The sequence below is a fragment of the Seriola dumerili genome, unplaced genomic scaffold (assembly GCF_002260705.1).
Source record: "Seriola dumerili isolate Sdu_G_001 unplaced genomic scaffold, Sdu_1.0 BDQW01000538.1, whole genome shotgun sequence".
Classification (NCBI taxonomy): Eukaryota; Metazoa; Chordata; class Actinopteri; order Carangiformes; family Carangidae; genus Seriola; species Seriola dumerili.
In genome coordinates, this window is record NW_019174793.1 from 1,691,659 (window position 1) to 1,714,368 (window position 22,710).

Here is a 22,710-nt window from a genome sequence, read left to right on the forward strand (position 1 = left end):
TCTCTTCCTGCTGCATCACATTTCAGCATCAACTACAGGCTGAAGGGCATCAAGATACAACATGCAACCATCTCCTCACAGCTTTACACAGATTACAGTTACAGAAACAGACTCGTGACTCGTGACGGTTTCTTATCTCCTGCAACAGCCCTCCCTCCCACAGAAAGATACCCATATCCATGCTGGACAACTTGCATACCAGCATTTAATTACTTGAAAATGTGCTTGATAACTGGAATATCTAAACCTCTCGTTGTGGACGATTGAACTTGGACATTCATTCCTGACCTTGGAAAGGTTTTCTTCTGTAATGTTGCTAAACTATGCACAGCGTGAACTCTGCACCCTAATGAGGTGTTGTTGTTTTTTTTTACTAAAAAGATGAATAATAACACAAATAACCAAAAGAGAGAGGAGGCCCTGAGTTCAAACCGCGGACAAGCCCCCACTAAATGTAATGTCCCCAGCCTCGAGGAACCTACACTTACCATGGAGCATAGAGACTCCCCTCCACTTCCACCCCCAAGAATGACTTTGTTATCTCGAGCTCTCGTCTCTCCAGACAAATATAATCTAATACACGAACCTCCTACGTAACACAAAACATTCCTAAATTAAAATACACTGCAGTTGCTTGGTTTTTGAATGCGGCACTGAGTGACAGCTCATAAAACAAAGTCCTTGTTTGACAGATTTCTTGTGTTATTTCTTTTTAATGACAGGAAATGATATATTCTATTGTGGTAGTTATCATCTATGGTAGGAGACACAGTGGAAAGCTGCTTTTCCGTTCAGCCTGCAGGTTAATTATATTCAGTTGCACCTCCAGGTGTAAATCAGTGACTGATTGGAAAAGCTCATACAAAAGCCTGTGAAGTTTTTCCAGTGTGTGGGCAACTCCTCTGTTTGACCTTCATCAAACCTCCTCACAGTAGGTTGATGGCTCAACATAAACTCACTTCAGAATTAAAAAAGCCCTCGTTACCTTGCGATAACAGAACAATAGAATGGATAGAAGTAGACAAAATGCGAATTAATCTAATGCTCCAAGTGAATCGTGTTTTTAATTCCTGTAAAAACTACAATAAAATAGCTGGAAGTAAGCAGGACTTCAGCCTCTAATATGTGACAGGAGTGATGGTTTCGTGGTTTTGTGGAAATCATTTTCATCAGTGCGACGCACTTTGAAAAACGTCCCTTTTCAGTTATAGACAATACATAGTTTGAAGCTTCTCTTTAAATTGCTGTTGAGGCCTGATGCAACAAATCTCTTCATTGCTATACATAGTCAGAGACGACCCCCCCCCTCTCTCTTGCAGCTTGGTTACGTCACCACGCTCTGCGTAAAATGGCCCGTGTCTGCTGACTCAGTGACGTGCAAAGCCTCTGACGTCCCTCTTTTTTTCCCCCCCTGAACTGCTGGTGATTTAGGACTTCCCTCCCTCGATTCCCCTCCATCCTGCCCACGATCCCCCCCCCCTCTGCCCCATCCTCTGCAGGCTGCAGCCACGAGTCACTGAGTGCATGAATGAAAAGAACGGTCTCCCTGTGCTGCCTTTCCCCACCCGTCTGTGCTATACAAAAAAACGCCTCAAAAAATAGGAGAGAGAGAGAGAGAGAGAGAGAGAGGGGAGGGAGGGCTTTAGCATTCATTCACTCCCCTCCACGGCAGAATATCCTGCCTGGTGTCATGGCTGCTTCAGGGTGACCTTCATTTGTGTAGCCGCGTCAATGTCCCTACTGACACAGAGACTGCTGACACACAAACCACATACACACTCTTACTAAACATTTTGTCAGTAAAATCAATGCATTCATGCTAGGACAGGGCTTTAAAGAGAAATGCATTGAGTGACTATAATTTTAGTTTTCAAACACAGCAACAAACGTATTTGGTTTGTGTGCTCATGTGGAAATGTAGTTTTTGTAGTTATCTGGTTTATGGAGTTGATGGGAGTAAAAGGAAGAAAACAGTTATAAATTAGTCATAAATTACAGCTCATATCTCTGCTACATATTCCCAACACTGACGCTCAAGTCCCTGACACAGAAAGTGACTGAAAAGTTGTGTAAAAAGAAAGATTATCCCAAATCTTAACTTGAGCTTCCTGAAATTCTCTCTCATTATTTTAAATAGTTTCCTGTCTTCCAGGAGGTTTTTCTGATCCATACGTTTCGTTTCTTTGAACTGATTTCAGTGAATTTTGAAAGAAAGTCCAGCTGTAAGTGACGCTACAGGAAATACCACGGGGTCGTTGAGGTCAAAAGAGTTTATCCACTAGAAATATTTCTTGTGTACTTGTGGAAAACCTAAACCTGATGACGTTAAAAGAGCTCCACGTAAAAAAACGTTAACAACTAAATTTTGTGAAAATCAAGCCAATAGTTTTCAAGATATCTTTTCTCAACTAATGACTTGGTCGAGGTGTCACAAAAATGATTTGTAATCATCCTCTGGGCGCCGTGAATATCCAGACCAAACACCATGAGCATCAGGTCAGTAGCTGCTGAGATGTTTTATGATGATCAAAGTTCTGGACAAATGAACAGATCGAATGACTGAGCAGCTTTAAAACACCGTCCTGACCTCAGACTGGGACAAAGACAGTGTTTGACCTGTTAACTAACCAATAACAGTCTGTTGGAATTTCTCCTCATTACTTGAGTCACAAACAAGATACTGTGGGGGAAAAGAACAAATCAACAGAAAACTAAAGTTAACATGCGTTTCAGCTGTTTGTCTAAAAGTCCGTTAGTCTGTAGTAAGAAGTGAATGTTGCTCTGCGGTGACGAGGCCTCTCAAACCTGTGAACTTCTCCATCATCATATTATCATGCTCCAATAATCTCCTTTATCCCCACTACAAACATGCCGAGTGCTGGGGCCAGAGAGAGGAACGAGGCTGCAATCCAGCAGGAGATCCACACACACACACACACACACACACACACACTTCTATCTTTGTGAGGACACTCATTAACATAATGCATTCCTTAGCCCCTAACCTAAACCTTAACCATCACGCTCTGAAACTAACCCTAACCTAAACCTAATTCTAACCTGAACCCTAAAACCAAGTCTTAACCCTCAAACAGCCCTTTTGAAGGCGTGTCAGAAAGTGTCCTCACTCTGTTTAGGAAAATAAACACACACACACACACACACACGCACACACACAACTGGCATAAATACAGCTGAAGCTCATGATGTTTGGTTTTTGTCACGATTCTCAGAAAACGGAGGAGGCGGGCGTAAAGGTAAAGAGTCTGAAAGTGGCGAACACAAAACAAAAGGTGGAGCTGACGCAAAATTCAAGAAACACAGGCAAGGGAAAAGCTGAAAAGCTAAGGCGCTTGGCACTGACACGAATCTGGCAGAGAGCAAGTGCAAATGGACGGGGTGTAATAAACTAGGAGCTGGTGTGTGACTGTGGAGCAGGTGAGCTGGGGGGGGGGCAGGTCAGGTGATCCTACTGGCGGGAAAAGGCAGGCAGGTGGGAGCAGCAGGGTCTGAAATGACAGATGAATTACACTTGAATTAAATTACTATCATTATAATACAATAAAATATATATATATATATGTGTATATATAATACAATTTTAATCATGTTTAACTTTTTCCTCTTTTTTTCCGCTATAGTTTTATTTGAAACTTTTCTGTTAGGCTTGTAATGTTTTAATCCTGGCATGCTGCTGCAATAAATAAAGTTTATCATTATTACTATCAACAGAATTCAAAATAATTAGGTCCAGGCTTAGTAAATATCCCGCTGTCCTATCATCTTCATTAGTGAAGTAGGAGAAGGCAAATTGCATTTAGGAACAAAAAGGATTTATTTTTCCAGCTCATCATCCGCGTGTCACCTTCCACCAAACAGACACCAGGTGGCAGCATTTAACAGAGAATAACACCAAACCGAATGTGGCTTTAAAGGGCCATTCCACTAATTTCACACGTGACGGTCGGTTCATTCGTCATGTTTAATACCTTGAAAAAAGTAACTGCATTGCAAACTGCAGATGTGAAGAAAGACCTGAGTAATTTACCATTCAGGGAACGGCTAATAAAAGATGCTTGAGTTGCATCATGGGACATGTAGTATGTGACTACATTTTAGCTTTGCTTCTTATTTTATTAGTTTATTTATTAGGAGAATCTGAGGATATAAATAATAAATTGTACTTATATGTGCTGTATTTACTGTATATTGCACTCTTTTCAGTTTGAATACAGTTAGAGAAATGTGTTTTATATCCTATGTTTGGATGTACTGACTGTAAACTAGCAGACAGACTTGAGAGAGTGCCGACCAAAATAGAATGAGTTCTTCCCCTTACCCTCGCTCCATCACCTCCTCCAAGTTTGGTGCAAGGGTGATGCTCTGGAGTCACTTCATCAGTCGGTTACCGAAAGTGATTTTATTTACTTCATATTTATTCCACCTAATTATTCCCAAACTGCTTCACTGGTCTCGAGAAAATGAATATATAAAGAGGTAAAATAAGTTTTTACACTGGTTAAAAGTAACCTCCTCTATCCCCAGTCCTTACATGTCACGCATGTCCTTCTTGATTCTTCCACTGGGAGTCGCTGAAATTTAACATTTTTAGATGCTGCCCCGTCAGAAGGACCTGTAATCCCTATTGAGAGTTTAATGAGTTTGTATTGTATGTGAATGTGTTTTAATGGAGAAAATACATGTCAGGAAACTAGCAGACCAGTGTCCTCTAAGCAGAGAGGGGGGGGGGGGGGGTGACCTTTCTAGTGAAGCCAAGAGGAAACAACTGCAGGTCATTGAGGCAATAAAAACAAACACCTCCTGTGTTTTGAGTTCACTTTGATGATTTTCACCTCAGAGTTTTTTCTCTCTGTATCTTCAGTGTTTTTTAAATAGACTGGTGTGACTATAAATAGCTGCAGGGGCTCTTGTACAGTAAGAATTGGGGGGGTATCACTGTAGCAGAGGAGCTGCTGTTAAAAATAGCCTGACTGCTGCTCACAAGTGTTGAGCCAAGGAGGACGGGCTGTCTCCAGAAACCTAAAAAGGTCTCATAAGGCTTTCAGTGTCGGGATCTGCCAGAGAATTATCTCAAAACATCTTTCGTTGCTGTTGCATGAATGAATTTTTTTTTGCGATATTTAAAGATGAGAGATGCCTCTTCATGATCTTGTTAGAGGTCCTCCTGTCGATAACGTGAAGACTTGCAACGTGCCATTTAACACTGATTTGATGATTTTCTCAAATTAAATATTGTCGCGTGAAAATATTTCATTTTAGAAAAATCTAGGCTCCGCGAATGTTTCTATAAATTCAAATATTTCCTTTATCTTTCACTAAAGATTCAAATAATCATTAAATTTGATAAATGCAGTGGATGAAACATACCTTATTTTTTAAAATACTTTTATAAATTTGCAGGTACGGATGCACACTCTTCATCTCCAAGGTGCAGAATGAGAGCAAAATTTGGGGGGTAAATGCTATATATAGTCTTAAGTGCCTCCATACATGGGGAGGAAGGGGGAACAGCATTCCTCCAGTGAGAGGGTAATATTTTTGTTACCATCAGCAAGTGCTTCCCAAGCGGCATCAGGCTGGTTTGCCACCGCTTTGCGCTGTTTTAATCTCTTGGGGTAAGTCACTTTTCTCTTAATGTTTTCTCACTGATGAGGCTGATTTTTAATGGAGGAATAACTTGGAAAAAAACGAAGTTCAGAGTAGGAAGAGAAGTTATCAGCTGTCAAGCGTGATAGAAGTGAAATGTGTTGCTGTAATAAATGGCCGTAGATAATCTGTCTCCTGTGTCGGGGGGGAAACGGCAGCAGCCTGTTGTAATCTCCCTGAGCAGTACTTCCTTACATACCAGGGCATTAAGGGGTTGCTGACCCTCTTTTCCCTAATTTGTTTTCAGGCAAATAGACTCAGGTACAAATGTTGTGTGTGTGTGTGTGTGTGTTGAAATAACTGATTATACGGGATGAAAGCATAATTAGTTTGAATTTGACAGCTTGTTTAGAAGTTAGTCGTTTTTTAATTTAGAATAGCCTGTACAGTCTGAGCAGTCCCATTTCCTAGATGATGGGTTTTAATTAAATAGTGTGAAGGCTGTGCACTGCCGGTAATGACTCTGTTTCCTTCATTACTCCAGTCATGGAATAAGGAGACTGCTGCAAGCTATTCATAGCTGAGCTGTGTGAGGCTGTAAGGTGAAACATTTGAAGTGCTGAGCTCTGGCAGTATGTGGGAACCGTCCCGATGCCTCTTAAATGTTGGATTTTTAACATGTAATCCTGTGAGATAAATACGTTTGATTATTTGTTTATTGATTTATGTGTAATATGAATACAGTAACAGATATTATATAACACCAGCAACACCGGAGATCGTACTGAGGGATGATTTCAGTGAAGACTGTTGATGTGTTCAGTATCTAATGACAACGGTAAATGTGTAATGGTAAAGGGAAGACTTATATTGACATTGTTAACATGGCTAACACACGTTTGGTCCCCCCCCCCCGTCTCCCCCCTGTCTCCCCTCCCTCCCCCTGGTGCTCTCGGCCAGGTCTCCTTGAAGTGTTCCAGTCATGGCTTCCAAAGACATATCTTGGTATATGAAGAAGCGTGTGGGCCAAGTCAAAACTGATTACGCGTATCATCACACTAAACATGTTGTCAAGCAGCATACGGAAAGGTACGAAGGTGCGGTTCACCCGCTGCTTTGGAAGGTACAGCTGTCGCAGCTTGGCCGGGTGCAGGGCGTTAGAGCGTCCGGCAGTGGGTGCTGATCGTCCTGCTGCATATGTGTCTGCTTCCTAGCTCCATTTTGTCTTCCGACGTCCGATTCTAACCCATTTTCATGAACAGATTTAGTTCAACAAGCTCTGAGACGGTGCGACAGTCTCTCGCAGGCATCAGAACCCATATGTCCAAGGCATCTTTGACGCTTACCACGCTGTAAATTCTGTCGTCTGCAGCAGTCCGTCCACAGTCAGTCCACAGCAGTGTTTCTGGTCAGAAAGTGAGAATGCAAAGTGCCATGGATCTTATGTCATGGAAGTTAATTCACCTGAAGTCGAAACACTGAAATAACCATCTTGCAAAAAATAGAAAATGGCGAAAGAAAGTTTGAGATGTAGCTTCACATGAAGCTCACGTTACTTTTAAGAGTTTCAGCAAGTTTATTATTTGGAATAAACACGTGGTCCACTGTATATTTGTTTCTCCATCGGCCAAGGATATAGGTTGAGGTAAAAGATGGCACGTGGTAAAGTTAAGGCACTCAGGAAACTCGTTGAGATCCTGCATGTTCAAAGTACAAGCTGAAAAACAAAGAAACCCATTTTGTAAACCCATTTTCTCTGTGGGCGCCAACAGTTCTGGAGCCCCGGGTCAGGACTTCATGCTCTGCAGCTTCAGCCAGCATCTCTCAGCCCAGCTCTGCCAAGCTGTAGTTAGTTAGCGCTTTTTTTTTTTGCTGAGTTTGATGCTGAGTTCGATGTGCGATTGCTTTGTTACCACTATACTGATGAGATGGGGGCAAGTCCCAGATCTGAGCCACCACAAGTTCTGATCACCGGGTCATCCTGTAGCAGGCCGCCATGTTGTCATGTAGCCACCGCCTTATGTCAGAGGGCGCATGCCACTCCCATGAACCTGACCTACATCCGAGGCCAGTGGTTCTCAGCACTGACCAAGTCTCTCATGAAGTTTCCCATCAGAGTGATTGAAGAAGAAAAGACCCGTAAAAGTATTTCCTCTCTGTGAACCAAATGAGTTGAAATGATAAAAATGGATCTCTGAGCGTACTCAATAAATAATATAGGATTGCGTCATATTAGGAACATATTGGGACACAGAAGGATCCACAAAAATAGTCTAAAAGTTTCATATAGATTTGTCACCATATTCTTTCCATGCATTTTAAACTAAAAGGATCCCAACACGTGACATTACTGACACGTGGGACTTCGTTTGTGAGAGTTTGGTGCCAATTTCATATCATTGTATAATTACTTTAAACCTCAGGTGGGAGATTTTAGAACAGGAAGCTGCTTCTGCAAAACTAAAACCCAAAAGTCTGCTTATAGTGGGATTTTTTCTTTTTAATGCCTATTTCATAATGATGGACTCCCCTCCCCCCCTCCCTCCCCGACAGGAAATCAAGCTCTAAATCGGTGAGCCAGGTACAGGCCCAGGCCACAGAGGCGATGGCGGAACCAGCCTATATCATACCGGTGTTCCGGCAGAGGTGAGTTTGGCTGCTGTCATATGTCAGGCTATTTTTAGGCGTAAGGTAATACTGACCCACAGTCTCTGTTAGCTAACCCCAGTAAAGACAGCACATTTCTCCAGTCGTACTAGTTCATTATTCAGTGATGATTATTTTGAATTGTCGAGTGCTGTTTTAGGAGTTGTAGAGCTGATACGAACGGTGGAGTCTGTATCTCCGATATGTTAAACTGACCGCTGAGCTTCTAGATGAACACGCAGACAGTGTTAATTTAAACTCTTATTTTTTAGTACCACTGATCAGATGCACAAAAGGAGTTCTCTGCCTCCGAGTTAAGTTTAATCCGGTGTGACGTTTCGCTTTCTATTAAACAGTGAGGCGGAGAAGAAGTGAAAACCTTTAATCGTAAATTATTTTAGTGCCAATAAAAGACAAAACAACAGTTCATTAAGCTACAAAAGTGTTTGTTTTTCAGATGGTATTCACAATGAAATATTTATAAGACATCCAACTTCTGGCCGACACCCAGTGACTCTAAAGTCAAGTCTCTTAAATCCTATTTGTTTAACTTGCTGATTCCAAGATTAGTGGTAGATTAATGTGGTTTATGTGTCATTAGGACTGCTGAGGAGACTGAGGAGTACCAGAGAGTGTCTACAAATGTTGGGAAGGGACTGGCTGTTATTCAGGAGGAGCTTCACAGGATGAGGATTGCTACTAAGGCTCAAGTGGAGAGCCTTGAGATCCAGAGAGAGGTAAGGAGCCAAGTGGAGAACATGTCACCGGTTCACACTGTTGTGCGGCACATGGACGTCATGATTGTGTGGTGTCTTGTTGGTTGTTTTGTCTTTTTATATATAAAGTATATGTTTACATTATATGTATGTAAGTTTTTTTTATTTCATTTTATTTACAGAACACTTTATATCACAGATTTGCAGATGATAATCAACTGTTGAGACCCTGCATCAGCACATTAATCAGAACAATCACTGGTCAAAACATCCTCCAGCTCAAAAGGCACAAAATAAAAGACAAGAAAAAACCTCAGTGATTAAAAAAAAGTAGTTTTCTCCTCCTCAATAAAACCGTTTTAAAAAAAAACTACAGCTGGATGTTTCTGCTAGAATCTTTTAGGTCTTTGAATAATTAAACAAATCTTCTGTTCTGTTTCTTCCTATTTCCATTCAGTATCATTGTTTTATTTTTTTACACTGCTGTACAGTTGTGGTCACAGACTCTCTCTCTCCACCTCCCTACACCTCCTCTTCTCTGAGTCGAACCCATTTGCCAAAAAACACAACCAAACACACAAATAATCCCAAATAATCTATCACGATTATATCACCATCATGAATACTTCTGGCTACGACAGCCGTGTCTGTTTTATCCTGACAGCCCTATTCTGAATGGTGCTATAAATATGAACGTTTTCTTGCCCTGCCTCCGTTAGCAGAAGTAAGACGACAGACGAGTGATGCTGAAGTTAAAAGTTGACTGCAGAGAGCTAACTGCTGTCTGCTGACCTCACCTCTCTAATCCCTCTGGTCTGGGCAGATTGTTGACGGGATGTCAGCGGGGAAATGTTAATGATGACACCGTGCTGTTTTAAATGATGTCCTCTTCTCATATTGTTCATTAACCGTACATTGTTAACGCTTTAAAGCCACTGTTTCATTTCAGATACAACGTGGAGCACAGAGAAAATGTAGAAACAATCTGTCACTGTCTTGGACACTGTGCTGCACGCATTCACCTGATGCACTTTACTCGCAGGTTAGAGGAAGGATGACTAGGAGGGGGGATCTGTTGGACGACGTCCCCAAGATGCCGGACTTCCTGGTGGCCCTGCGGCCCCACACCGTGTGGGAGAAGACTCCCGTCAAACTCTTCTGCACCGTGGAGGGACACCCGAGGCCCATCGTCAAATGGTCAGAATATTCGCATCTTACTGGAGCCGTTTCCGTGCATACGCTCCTGTACATTACTCTACATGTCGGTATCTAAAAGGTGCAGTGTGTCTTGACATGTTAACGTTAAGCTTAGTTGTTTTATACTATGCAGGGAACACATTTAGAATTGATCCTTTTACACACCCCCCACTGAAAAACATTTGTTAGCATTGTTAGCATTGTTAGCATTCCTTTAATCCTTTCAATACCGATATACAATGTTGAGTATTCGGCACCTTGTAAATATCTACTGCTATTTAAGTACACGACACATTTAGCTTTATTGTTGTATGGGTTTTCAGAGAGTCGTGTTTCCCCACACTCGCAGGTATAAGTGTGTTTTGTTGTGCTGATTGTCGGCAGGTATAAGGACGGAGTGCCAGTCGACCCGCTGAGCGCTCCCGGAAAGTACAAGATTGAAAACAAGTATGGAGTCCACGGTTTGATCATAAGCAGGTACGTCACACCCTCGACTCATACTGAAACATCTGCACTGACAGATGTTCGATTAGAGGAGTTTACAGTATCACTCCATTTTCCTCCAAATTAGAAACAAATCAAGTCGTGAAAACATTTTGTAAACTATGATTTTGAGTTATTAACGGTTGCAATTTAATTACATTAGTCATCGATTAGGAATATTATGGAAAGGTATTAAAACCACTTCACACTGCACAGACGCCTAAATATAAATATTACAAAGTTTTCACTTGAGATGCAGCACTCTTAAAACCTAAATCACACACTGCAGCAACTAAATCAGTTTCAGTTCTCGGGGTGAGACGCCTGAACTAAACTAGCCAGTGGCAAGAAATTGTCAGGTGACATTTTGAAAACCATAGATACATCAAAGGAAGTAGATACCAGACTGACAGATGGCTCCCAGGCACCTGAATGAAGAGTTATAACCTTGTTTATACTTCTAGGTTTCATGTTAAAAGTTTCACAGATGTTTCTTTATTTCTTTAAACACTTTCAACGCTGCGAGTGGCCACCGTGCCAAGCTGGCAGCAACATATCCAGCTCTCTTAATGCAACCCATGTTCGACACTACTCCCCGCTACTGTTTGCTGCCATTTGGAGCGACAGGTGCGCGTCAACACGCAGCTTTGCCTCATAGAGCATTACAGTACACAAACAGAAGGCAACCTTAAGATTTGTAAAATATGGAGGAACGTGTCGTAGAAGAGGGAAATGAGGAGAGAAAGATTAAAGGGATTTACCAGCAGGATTCGAGGGGTTTAGAGTTAATTATTGAAACGCTAAAGACGCATATGAACTTGTAATTTTTTTTTTTTTTTACCACTTTATCTTAATTTTGGTGTCAAAAAATAAGAGGCCGTTGACTAGAGAGGGAGACGGACTGAGAGGAGGGTTAGGGCCCAGCCTGCTGGCCTCTTCGTCATCTTCAAGACTCCTCAGCTGTTCGTGTTGAAGTGCTGACCTTTGCGTCATTCGAGCCATGAATTCCTCCCACTGCTCTCTCTCGGCCTCGCCCCTCCCTCCCTCTCTCTCTCTCTCTCTGTGGCAGTGAATATCCCCGTCCCTCCGTCATTACAGTACAGGGTCAGTGAGACGACCGACGTTAATGTGCCCCACACACACACACACACACACACACACACAGCTGAGAAATGGGACCACCTTTAAAATAGTTCGGTCCAGGGTGAAGGTCACATTTCTTCCTTCTATTCTCACCCTCGGACTCCTCTTCGGTTGCTGTCACAGGGGCGCCGCCGCCGTCTTTTCAGTGCGCTTCCAGCAAGTGAGGTCACTTTTCAAAAGAGGGCAGTACGCGACGTCTTCACAGCTGACCTTGGGAGACCGGCCGCGGTGTTGTTGAGGAAAGAAGAAAAGAGCTTAACTGCTCCATGTACTGACGTTTAACTCTGCGTCACGCTGCCAAGACTTTAAGATGGGCTCAAATTTTCACCTGGTTCCTTTCCTCTCTTGCTCAAATCCTTTTTTATCTGCCAAGTTAAAGGTGGACGTGCCACATATGACAATTACATAATGTCAAAACTAATACAGTTTCGATAACAGGAGCGAGTGAGGTTTTTTATCCACAGATCGACGTACGATTTGATCTACAGAGAAGAATGTGTAATTATAATAACTCATTAGAATAGACTCCTAAAAGCTGTCAGGAGAAGTTCCCATGAGCCGTTTCAGCACCATGATAGGAGTTGTTTGGGATCGGTTTCCTGGGCGACGGTGTCTGATATCGAAAGACTCAGAACGATCGATGACTCCAGGTTCAACGTCACCGATTCGTCGTCAGTGTTTAGCCTCTTAAAATCAACCTTTCTGTTTATATTTCCCCTAAAATAAGGATCATGTAGGAAAATTTATTATATTCCCTTTTAACATTATCACAAATATATTCTGTGTAACTCTCTATTGTAGCTATTTATATATTACATGTTGTTTACACTGAGATCCAACCTACAGCTGCTTCTCTTTTAGATAGAAACAGTCATGTCCGTTTCTATTAAAACTGACTTGACTGAATATGTTTTCAGGCTGTTATTCATTTGTATTTGTATTAAAAACATCTCAAGTAAGCAGCTATACCACTTTTATAATATAGATATATCATAAAACATTTAACCCTAACACATATTGACATGTTTTCCGTGCTGTCTGCTCTCGTAGGTGTGTGGTGAGGGACACTGCCGAGTACAGCGCTGTGGCAACCAACCAGTACGGTACGGCCACCAGCAAGGCCACCGTTACCGTGAAGAGTGAGTTTTATTCTCTCATCCTGACGGTAATCACCTGTCGTCGTGTTTCTCTCTGTAACCATGAATTCTTCTCTGCGCAGGAGCGTCGGGAGCCGCGGAGTCCTGCCAGCTTGGTCTCGGTGAGAGGACGAGAGGGAGTCGAAACTGGGGATCTAGCTGGAGGGTGGGAGGGGGAGGGGTGGTGGTGGGGGTGGTGGTCTTTTTAATTTTTGGTTGGAATCTGGCCCAGACACAAACCAGCATCACATGGGATCATTTGGCTGCAAGTAGCAGCGCATGTGAGGGGCCTGATAAGCAGTGGAAACTATTGTGAGGAGCTGTTGTCCTGGTTTGAGACCCAGACGGAGTAAAACAAGCAACAGGAACATGAGTGCTCACACTGAATAGTTCAGAACCTGGTGGTCTAAATGAATATCCGTATAATGCATCAGTATTCAGGGAGTGGAATAATGATAAATAAGGAAAATGTCGTAACGTTATCACTTGTAACGGCAGAGATCCTTTAATTAGTGTTTAAAAATCGTGAGCCCAGGTTTTGAAACGACATCATTGTCAATCATTAATCATTTAAAATAAAGGATAAAGTTCACTTCTGAAAAGATTTACAGTTGTTTTGTTGTTCGTGTTTTTTCCTGCTGTCCAGTGCCCCACCTGACCGAGATCCATCCCAGTAAGCTGGAGGTCACCCTGCTCGACCATTTCCATGTCTCCTTCGGCGTGGAGGGCGGCTCCATCAGTCTGGTGTGTACCATGGTGGTCGTCCCCGACCTCCCCAACGTCCCACCCATCGCCCAGTGGTACAGAGACGGTAAGGCGTTCAGTTATTCACTCACTCTTTCATTCATTCATTCATCTGTGGAACAGGTGTGTGTGTGTGTGTGTGTGTGTGTGTAGTAATGTTACTATTTTTATTTCATTAGTTTATTTATTCACCAGGGTTTCAAATTAAAATAAAGGAATATAAAGTCTTTAAAAGTCTTTTATTTACTGTAAATTTGTTTTAAATTTGCAGATGCAGTTTGTTTAAGACTGGTAGAAAAAAACAAAGCGAATAATAAATAAAAATTGTTTAAGATGTTGTCATGCCGACACACTAGGGGGCGCTAACCTAACAGTTTGACATAAAACTACGGTCTGCGGGTCGCAGGTAGATAATTAGATCATTTTTAGTGAAGGGTTAAAAAGTATTTTCCATCTGATTATCTAGAAATTAATATGAAATTCTGCAGTAGGATGTAGAAAACGTTTAGCATCTTTTATTGCTGGGTTTCTATTTTTGTTGAGCATGTGTGAATTTTCCTCTCTGCATCTATTTTAAAACTGTGTTTATAGAACAAAAATAAACGTCTGAGCAACATTAATTTTCATATATTGAGGTCGTCTTTAAAAGAGTCTTAGAAAAGAAATGATTTTGATTTTTAAACTGGTGCAGGAACCCTTATTTATTTAATTTTCCCGGCGCTGCCTCAGAGATAAACAGCTGGTCGTGTGCTCACACCTCACCGCCCCCCCCCCACAGATAAACTGCTGAAACCAAGTAAGCTGGTGGAGATGAAGGTGAGTGGGAGCGCGGCCCGTCTGACGCTGCCTCACCTGGCCAAGGACGACGAGGGCCTCTACACCCTCCGCATCTTCACAAAGGATGGCACCGCCGAGCACAGCGCCTACCTGTTTGTCTCAGGTGGGTCACACCTCTCTGCAGCATGTGGTGTTTTCAACTTGCTGCGTTCCTTGACTGTGGATTTGTAAAGCACAAAACGGGAACCTCAGTTTGTTCAGGATAAATAGATCTGTGAGAGCAACGATCACCGTGGCTGAGCTTTCTAAGCATCTCATATAAGTTCATTACAGTTCCACTCATACAGGTGATTTTTGGAAACAACAAACCTAGAGATTCAGTTGGTGCAACAAATCAAACAAATCAAAGAGCAGGAGGAAACTGATGACTTTTAAAATTGTTAATTGTCAGTTTCTATCTATTTAACGGTGAGAATTTCTTCACCGTGGCGTGAAATGAATGGAGGTTGTGCTTTCTGTCCTTTCGTCCCCCTCCCTCCCTCCCACCTCACGACCTTGTTTTTTCTCGGTTCCTAGATGCCGCTGCCGCTGCAGCCGGGGCCCCCGGTGCACCAATGAGCGTAAAGGCGTATGACATCAACTCGGACTACGTCCTGGTTGCCTGGAAACCCCCCAACACCGTCAACGAGGCGCCAATCACCGGATACTTTGTGGATCGGTCAGTCTGCACCCTGAAAACCTCCTCAGCCTTTATTTTTATAGACTGGAGTCGGCACATTCACATGAATACAGTCGATTTAAAACTGCACTGATCAATACTTTAGCTCTACAGAGTTTAGAGATTAGTTGATCGACAGAGCAATTAATCATTTAAATCATTATATCAAGCAAAATGTCGGCCAGTGAAATTTTAAATAAGTTTTCAATGGTCAAATATTATCAAATAATATCGTTTTTAACTGTTGATTGGACAAAATACATCTGAAGAATTCATTTATCAATCTCTTTGACATTTCATAGACTGATTATTAGATGTTATTATAAGAAGTGATTGACAGGTGAATTAATAAGTTAGTTGCAAACCTATTCACAACTTTATTTGGTGATTTTCACGTCAGTTCAGTTGTGAAGTTTCTTTTTAATCGAGTGGCCGAAAAAGAAAACAGTCACTGCAGCTTTAATTGAAAAACATTAAGGTTTAATGTCTGAATGTTTCCGTTTACTTTTATTATTGTTGTTTTTTTTAACCTGTTGCATTGTGTGGAGCAGTTTTTAATATTGTTTGCAGATCAATAATAATAATACAGAGTCAGAATCATGCAGTAGTTACTACGTGCTTGAAGAAAATAGTGATTCTGGTCTGTTCTGATTTTTTAAATCTGGGGACATGAAAATGAGATTTACCTGCTGATGATACCATCTCCCGTTCTGATGTGCAGGTGTGAGGCTGGCAGCGACACCTGGGTCCAGTGCAACGACGCCCCAGTGAAGGTTTGTAAATACCCGGTTCACGGCCTGAGCATGGGCCACTCCTACCACTTCCGGGTCAGAGCCGTGAACAGCGCCGGCATCAGCAGGCCGTCCCGCAAGTCGGACAAAGTGACCGCAATGGACGCCGCTGAGCACGAGAGGCTGCAAGGTACCGACGAAGGTAAATACAAAATAGACAGCGGTGGGAAAGCAAGAGTTTTCTAATGGATCTGTTGTTGTCATTTCCTGCAACAGTGATTAAAATCGAAGGAAAATACGACATAGTGATCAAGGATGATGATCTGGAAGGTACAGTAGTACACAAAGACTGACCTGGGATCAGACGTCTGATTTTAATCCTTTTAAACCACTTCCTCATAATCCTTTAAAGACCTTTAAATACTAACAACAATCCCTCTTTACCAATTGAACAGGAAATAAAAATGTAGTTTAATGTGAAAAAGAAATTACCCATCTTACTTCATCAACATCTTCACAGCCAAACACTGAGACTTATTACAGTTCAAAACAACAATAATTTAATTTAAATCATCAACTTTCTAATTAGATTCTGCAAATAAAATAAAGAAATCTCATAATTCTGAAAAAAAAATTAAGAAAAAGTCTGAATTATTTTCTGAATTTCTTCTTAACATCAAAATATGAAAGATTTTTTCTTCCACACAGATCTGACATCAGTGTAGACTTCCTTTATTATGTCTTTACTGTAGTTACTTTAGACTCTTCTGCACACTGACGCCAGTTCTTCCTGAAAACTTTACAAAAACAAAATGAACTACAGATAAACACAAAATCTAAAAACAGACCTAACATCTGCAGAGTAAACTCCAAACTAATCTGTCGTTTGCTCTAACGTCTTGAATTTAACGCTACAAACCATTTTCTCCCCCCGTTTCCTTCCCATCCTCACCGTCTCCGATCTAACTGCAGCTCCTCCATTCACGCTTTAACAGACTGTAACGGGTTTTTACACAGTTTGTCAATTAAACCGCCTCCAAAGTGTGTCGAGTGTGGCTTCTTCCACTTTAACCCACAAAAAAATCAAACTAAAAAATAATGTTGACGCTTAAAACGCGTTTGTATGATTTTACAGTTGAGGCCGTTGTAGAAGTCCCACATCTTACTGCTAAATTTTACTTTTTAAAGTGACTCTTATATATAGAAATTCAAAATTCTGTATTTATTCATAACTCTAATGCAAAATTGTGCAGCCATTTTTGACAAAGATAAGACTTTTTATCTTATATCTGTGGCAGTGGATATGTTGAAATAGTAATTACAGAAAGTTAATTGTTGAGCTCTTTTAGAAAGATTACAATGTCTGTCAGAGACTAGTAGAAGGAATCTGGACAAAATGCTTCTGTCGATTTATTTATTAGCATTTATTAATAAATTGTGATTAAAATACAAATAAAAAAACATAGCATAATGTGGGACTTCTGCAGTGGCTGCTGCTGTATGTACTTCATGCCTCAACCACCGTTCACTCCCAATCTAGGCTACGTAACGATCCCGGGGGAGCCCACCGACGTGCATGCCTCTGAGATTTTCAAATCGTACGTCGTGCTGAGCTGGAAGCCGCCCAGCCCCCGCGGACGAGCTCCGCTGTGGTACGTCATCGAGAAGGTGTGTGTCGCTCCACCTGTGGCCATCCGTTTCCGTCAATGTAGCTCTCTGTTCAACTCAGTTACTGTAGTTGAAAGATTTAAAAAATTTAATAAAAAAAGAGAGACATTAACCTCTTAAACGCTGGATTTTCCCCGATGATTGTGCATCAAAATTTCAGCCAGAAATATTTTGTTTTAATGGAAACTCTCCACCAGGAGTTTGTGAAGAAGCAGCTACCAGCACAGTTTAAGAGGTTAAATGTGTGTTTTTTTTTAATGCTTGTAACAATACAAGCACGTACTGAAAGCTCACCACATGTTACTGTGCTTGCATTGTTGCGGCTCCACTTAATTGCACATTTACATTATTACATATTCTTGACATTTTCCATTTCACAGCAAGATTTAGGGAATTCTCGCCAAAATGTTCATTTGTTTTGAAATCTTATGTACAATGATAAACAATAATAGTTGCCAGTTTCTATCAAGGCCAGATTTGACACTTTGATGTTTCAGATTAAAAAACATCAGTGATAACTTACATCTATTTTCTGGTCAAATTAAAAATAAACTGAGCCCCGACTGTGCAGAAACACATCATTTCCTCTTTTGTGTTCACGCTACATTGATGAGGTTTGTCGCAGATGGCTGTACCTTCTCTCCCCCCCCCCCCCCCCCCACCCCGACTCTCCCACAGTGCTTAGCAGGCACTGGAGCGTGGCAGGCGGATCAACACAGCAGTCAAACTGCACTCCCCACGTTACCCGGTTTTTGATTTGCAAGACGGGCAAAAGTACCAGTTCCGAGTGTATTCGGTCAACATGTACGGCTCCAGCGAGGCCTCCGCGCCCTCTGAGCCCGTCCAAAAGGTCGATCAGGATGGTAAGGGTCCTGTACACACAAATATTAAAACACAAAGATGTATCATTTTTTATTTTGCATTTTTTTATTTCTATTTATTTTAAGATTGCCAATGAGTTGTATGAATAAAGATCTTAAAGGGTCCTGAGTGAACGTCCCAACTTAAAGTCGGTTCTTGGTTTAATGTAAATGAAAAAGAAGAAATGGGTTGAACTCGAAAGGACTCATCCGAAGCGTCGAATGAAGATTTTTATTTCAAAATAAGACGTAAGAACTGGACTTCACTCGGCTTTCCATCACTTTAGGACGTTAGGATTAAACATTTTGTGTGTCTAAGTAGTTGCTCAATAGTTGTTTAACCATTTCAACCATGAAAAAAATAAAAAAGTCCATATTTAAGGAAAAACAAAATCTACAATAAACAGGGAAGAAATGTTGAAATTTGGGGGAATGTACCATGTAACGTCAAAATTGTAGGTATGCTAACATAAACACATGAAATGCTGAAATTTACCTTTTGCTCAAAGGCAGTTGCTGTATTTTGCAGGTATTGAGCTGCTGGTCGGTACGTACCTTTGATCCACGCTGCTGTAACATCACAGATTAGTGTGTGTTTGTCCTCAAATCACATCCCCTGAGACTTCACTGTGTTGTTGTTGTTGTTGTTGTGTGGACACGTGTCGAAATCAGTTTCACACAGACCCCAAATCACTGTGTTTGATCACGTAACGCACCATGTCCGCTCAGAGTTCACTGAAAACACCATGAGGATGCACTGTTGAATATTTGCATGTTTTACACGTGTCAGTCACGTTGTGAGCCACAGTCGGATATGTGTAGGACACAGAATGAGACCTGGAGTAAGTCGTATTTACTCATTATTATTATTATTATTATTATTATTATCATTATTCAGGTTCTGTGAGGAAGCGTATGGATGAGAATCAGAGAGTCAAGCGTTTGAAAAAGTCATTTTCATAAATTGTTGTGAGCTCCTTTGGTCGTTTTTGCTTTTTAAACCAAACGCTAAGAATCATTAAGTTTCAACTAAAGACTGACACAGAACCTTTACTGCCCAAGTCACCTGGAACATTACATTCTTATATTTTGTGTTAAATAAAATGTCATTTGATGATGTCTGACCATTAACTGTAAATTAGAGTATGTCACTCCTGAATGGGCTTAATGTACCAAAATACCAGAAATACGTTCAGCATTAAGACGTTTCTGGATCTCTGAGCTTCAGATGTTGATTGATAATTAATAATCTGCTCCTCTTCCCCTCGGTGAACAGGCGTCCCCTCTGCTCCTGGTCAGGTTGTTGCCACCAGGAACACCAAGTCATCCGTGTTTGTGCAGTGGGAGCCTCCCAAACATCTGAAACACCTCATGGGATATTACATCGACGGCCGCGCCGTCGGATCCAAGGAGTGGTTCCCCTGTAACCACAAACCCTTCAAACACACCAGGTAAATCCAGAGCTGATGAGTCCTGCTGTCAGATGTTTTGGAGCCTCCGTGTAAATATGATGATGCATCTCAAGATGTTTAAATGATATGAATATCTCAGGCTGAGCTTTATTCTAAGACTGTAATGATTTATTGTGAACTATATCTAGATTGACAAAGATTTTAGATTTTTTTGCAGCTCAGCAGTTTGAGCAAAAGGCACAGAATTTACACAAATAAAGCTCAAGCTAACGTCAACGCTGCACCAACGAATCTTAAGAAGCCTTTAAATGAGCTCTGAACTGTTTTAGAGATTGTTTGAAAAGTTTCTCTTGCTTTTCTGAACAAGTTTACTTCAGCGAAACGAAGATATTTACATGCAGGCAGAAGAATAAAGACACACAAAAGCTTTTTTACGTTGTGAAAACTGAACGTGTGTCGCAGGTTCGTGGTCCACGGCCTGATCCCAGGAGAGACCTACGTGTTCCGCGTCCAAGCCGCCAACATCTTCGGCCTCAGTGACGAGTCACAGGAGTCGACTCCCATCTCCGTGGAGCCGGCCCTCGGTAAGACAGCTGCACGTTTACACTGAACTCTTGTTTGTGAAGTCAGTGGGTTGAAAAGTGTGTTAAACCGATAATAATTTAAATCAAAACAGATTTTCTAGATGGGAAATAAACGATTAAAGATAAAAAGCTGATATAAAAGATTAATTTTTCTTTTATTTGCTGCTCTAATTCCACTGGTCTATCCAGGGAAGGGGGTGGAGTACGGTATGTATTATATCGCTGTGTTACTTCCCCCCCTCCTGTCTTACCACACCTCCTCCACCCCTTCTCCTCCACCTCCACTTTACGTGTTTTATTCACAGAATTGCATATTTTCCTTCTCACTGTAGTGACACAGTGTCACGATCGCATTTCACAAAACACTCGCACCAGGTTGAAGCGAAATCTATCGAGCACAGCTGCTGCAGATGTTCTGATGGATGTTTTTGACACGATGGTTGGATCATATAAATCCACGTACCTCACAGTAACCTTCCAATAATCAAACACAGACTTATTTCCTAATTAAATTGAAATATAATGGAAAATGTCTTGAGTGTCTAAAGCTCCCGAGTGTTAAACATGACACTCTGTGATCCAGCGACTCCCAGCGCTCCCTTCGGCATCACCATGCTGAGCTGCGACGGCTCCTCCATGACCGTGGCCTGGAAGAGTCCCAAACACTGCGGCGGCTCCAAGGTCAACGCCTACTACATCGACAAGCGTGACGCCGACACTCTGATCTGGAAGGAGGTCAACCTGTCGGCCGTCACCGAGAGGGTCTGCACCGTAAGTGGCGTCGATCAGACACAATTAAACAGAACTGAAACTGTGTTGTTATGTTGCCCGTCGTTCTCATCATCTCAAAACAAATCATCCGAGGTAAAGAAGCATCCACTGCAGAGCTTCAGCTGCGGGATCATTGGATCTGATCGCTTTCTCTGTGTCCTCAGGTCGACAATCTGACGGAGGGAACCTTCTACGAGTTCAGGGTCCAGGCCGGGAACATGGCCGGCGTCGGGCTTCCATCAGCTCCCAGCACCCCCATGAAATGCGTAGCTTGGACCATGGAGGAGCCAGGTAAGAGACGAGTCGACACCTCTGTTCAGCTGTCGTTCAAGTTTGTTAAAGGCGAATTAGGCAGCAGTTGTTTTTATTATATTACATTTTCTGTTGCTATGCTGTGAGTTACATCCGTCTATTGGATGGTTGCTGAAACACGTTTGATTGAGATTCTGTTGCTCATCAGAAACTTTGTTATTTAGACTAAAAAGCATGTTGTTTTTCTTATAGTTTATGCAGCGAGGCTTTGAATAACTTTGGTTTATGGAAGTTTATGTTCACGTAACTTCACCCGCATACAAATATCTGCTGGTGATGTTTATTCATGTGTTTCACTTCAAGGCCCAGCCTACGACCTGAGCTTCAGTGAGGTCAGGAGTCACTCCCTGGTCTTCCTGTGGAAGGCTCCGGTCTACACTGGAGCGAGCGCCGTCACTGGATACTTTGTGGACATGGCCAAAAAGGGCTCGACAGAGTTCGTTACTCTGAATCATGAAGCCGTGCACCACCGCTACCTGCAGGTGAGGAGACCGACTGCGAATAATGTGCCGCGCTTCTGCTGTTTGACCAACTTGACACGAGCGGGATCAAGTATCATAAAGATCTGACAGCGTTGAATCGATGAATTTAAACCTTAGAACCTCCCTGTACATGTGATGATGTTTCCATGGTTTCCTGCAGGTGAGCGGTCTGGAGGAGGGCCAGTCTTACGTGTTCAGAGTTCGTGCTGTCAACGCAAACGGCGTCGGAAAAGCCTCCCAGTTGTCTGAGCCCGTCTGTGCCAAAGCTCTTCCAGGTAAACAACAATTTAACGACTGAGCTGTGCTGGATTTACTCGGCACCGCACCCTTCATGTTCACAAAAGGTGGCGTTGTGAGTCAGGAACACCAGCTTCATGGACGTCATCCTATCTTATCATCTTACATAACTTCTATAAATATACATATACTGTCAAATGTATAGTAGTATCTTGATTTAAGAGGTTTTTCTGTTTTCTGTTTCATGTTCACAGGCACCAAAGAGATCGTGGCTGGTGTGGATGAGGAAACCGGAGACATCTACCTGTCTCTCGAGGCCTGCGAGATCTGCGAGACCTCCAAGTTCGTGTGGTCCAAGAACTACAAACCCATCGGCGACTGCCCACGTGTCGCCGCCACGGCGCACGGCAGAACGTAAGCTCGCCGGTCCCCCCTCGGCACATCCCACGCTTCAGGCGGAGAGCTCAGCCTCCTCCTTTAGTCACA

General features: G+C 42.2%; 1 protein-coding gene across 1 annotated transcript in view; it reads left to right on the top strand.

Annotated features, from left to right (window-relative positions):
- The first annotated feature begins 5,580 nt into the window (after window positions 1-5,580).
- The window catches only part of LOC111235876 (myomesin-2-like), a 30,102-nt gene continuing 12,972 nt past the window's right edge, over window positions 5,581-22,710 (top strand). The window contains 25 exon segments of the mRNA XM_022764446.1: window positions 5,581-5,636; window positions 6,568-6,696; window positions 8,161-8,253; window positions 8,855-8,990; window positions 10,012-10,166; window positions 10,551-10,643; window positions 12,843-12,931; window positions 13,012-13,050; window positions 13,575-13,739; window positions 14,451-14,612; window positions 15,026-15,167; window positions 15,889-16,088; window positions 16,175-16,228; window positions 17,439-17,566; window positions 18,245-18,271; window positions 18,273-18,429; window positions 18,956-18,973; window positions 19,703-19,877; window positions 20,301-20,422; window positions 20,612-20,629; window positions 21,006-21,193; window positions 21,358-21,484; window positions 21,809-21,987; window positions 22,148-22,262; window positions 22,479-22,638. Coding sequence (XP_022620167.1) covers window positions 6,590-6,696; window positions 8,161-8,253; window positions 8,855-8,990; window positions 10,012-10,166; window positions 10,551-10,643; window positions 12,843-12,931; window positions 13,012-13,050; window positions 13,575-13,739; window positions 14,451-14,612; window positions 15,026-15,167; window positions 15,889-16,088; window positions 16,175-16,228; window positions 17,439-17,566; window positions 18,245-18,271; window positions 18,273-18,429; window positions 18,956-18,973; window positions 19,703-19,877; window positions 20,301-20,422; window positions 20,612-20,629; window positions 21,006-21,193; window positions 21,358-21,484; window positions 21,809-21,987; window positions 22,148-22,262; window positions 22,479-22,638 — 2,849 coding nt within the window. The 5' untranslated portion in view covers window positions 5,581-5,636; window positions 6,568-6,589.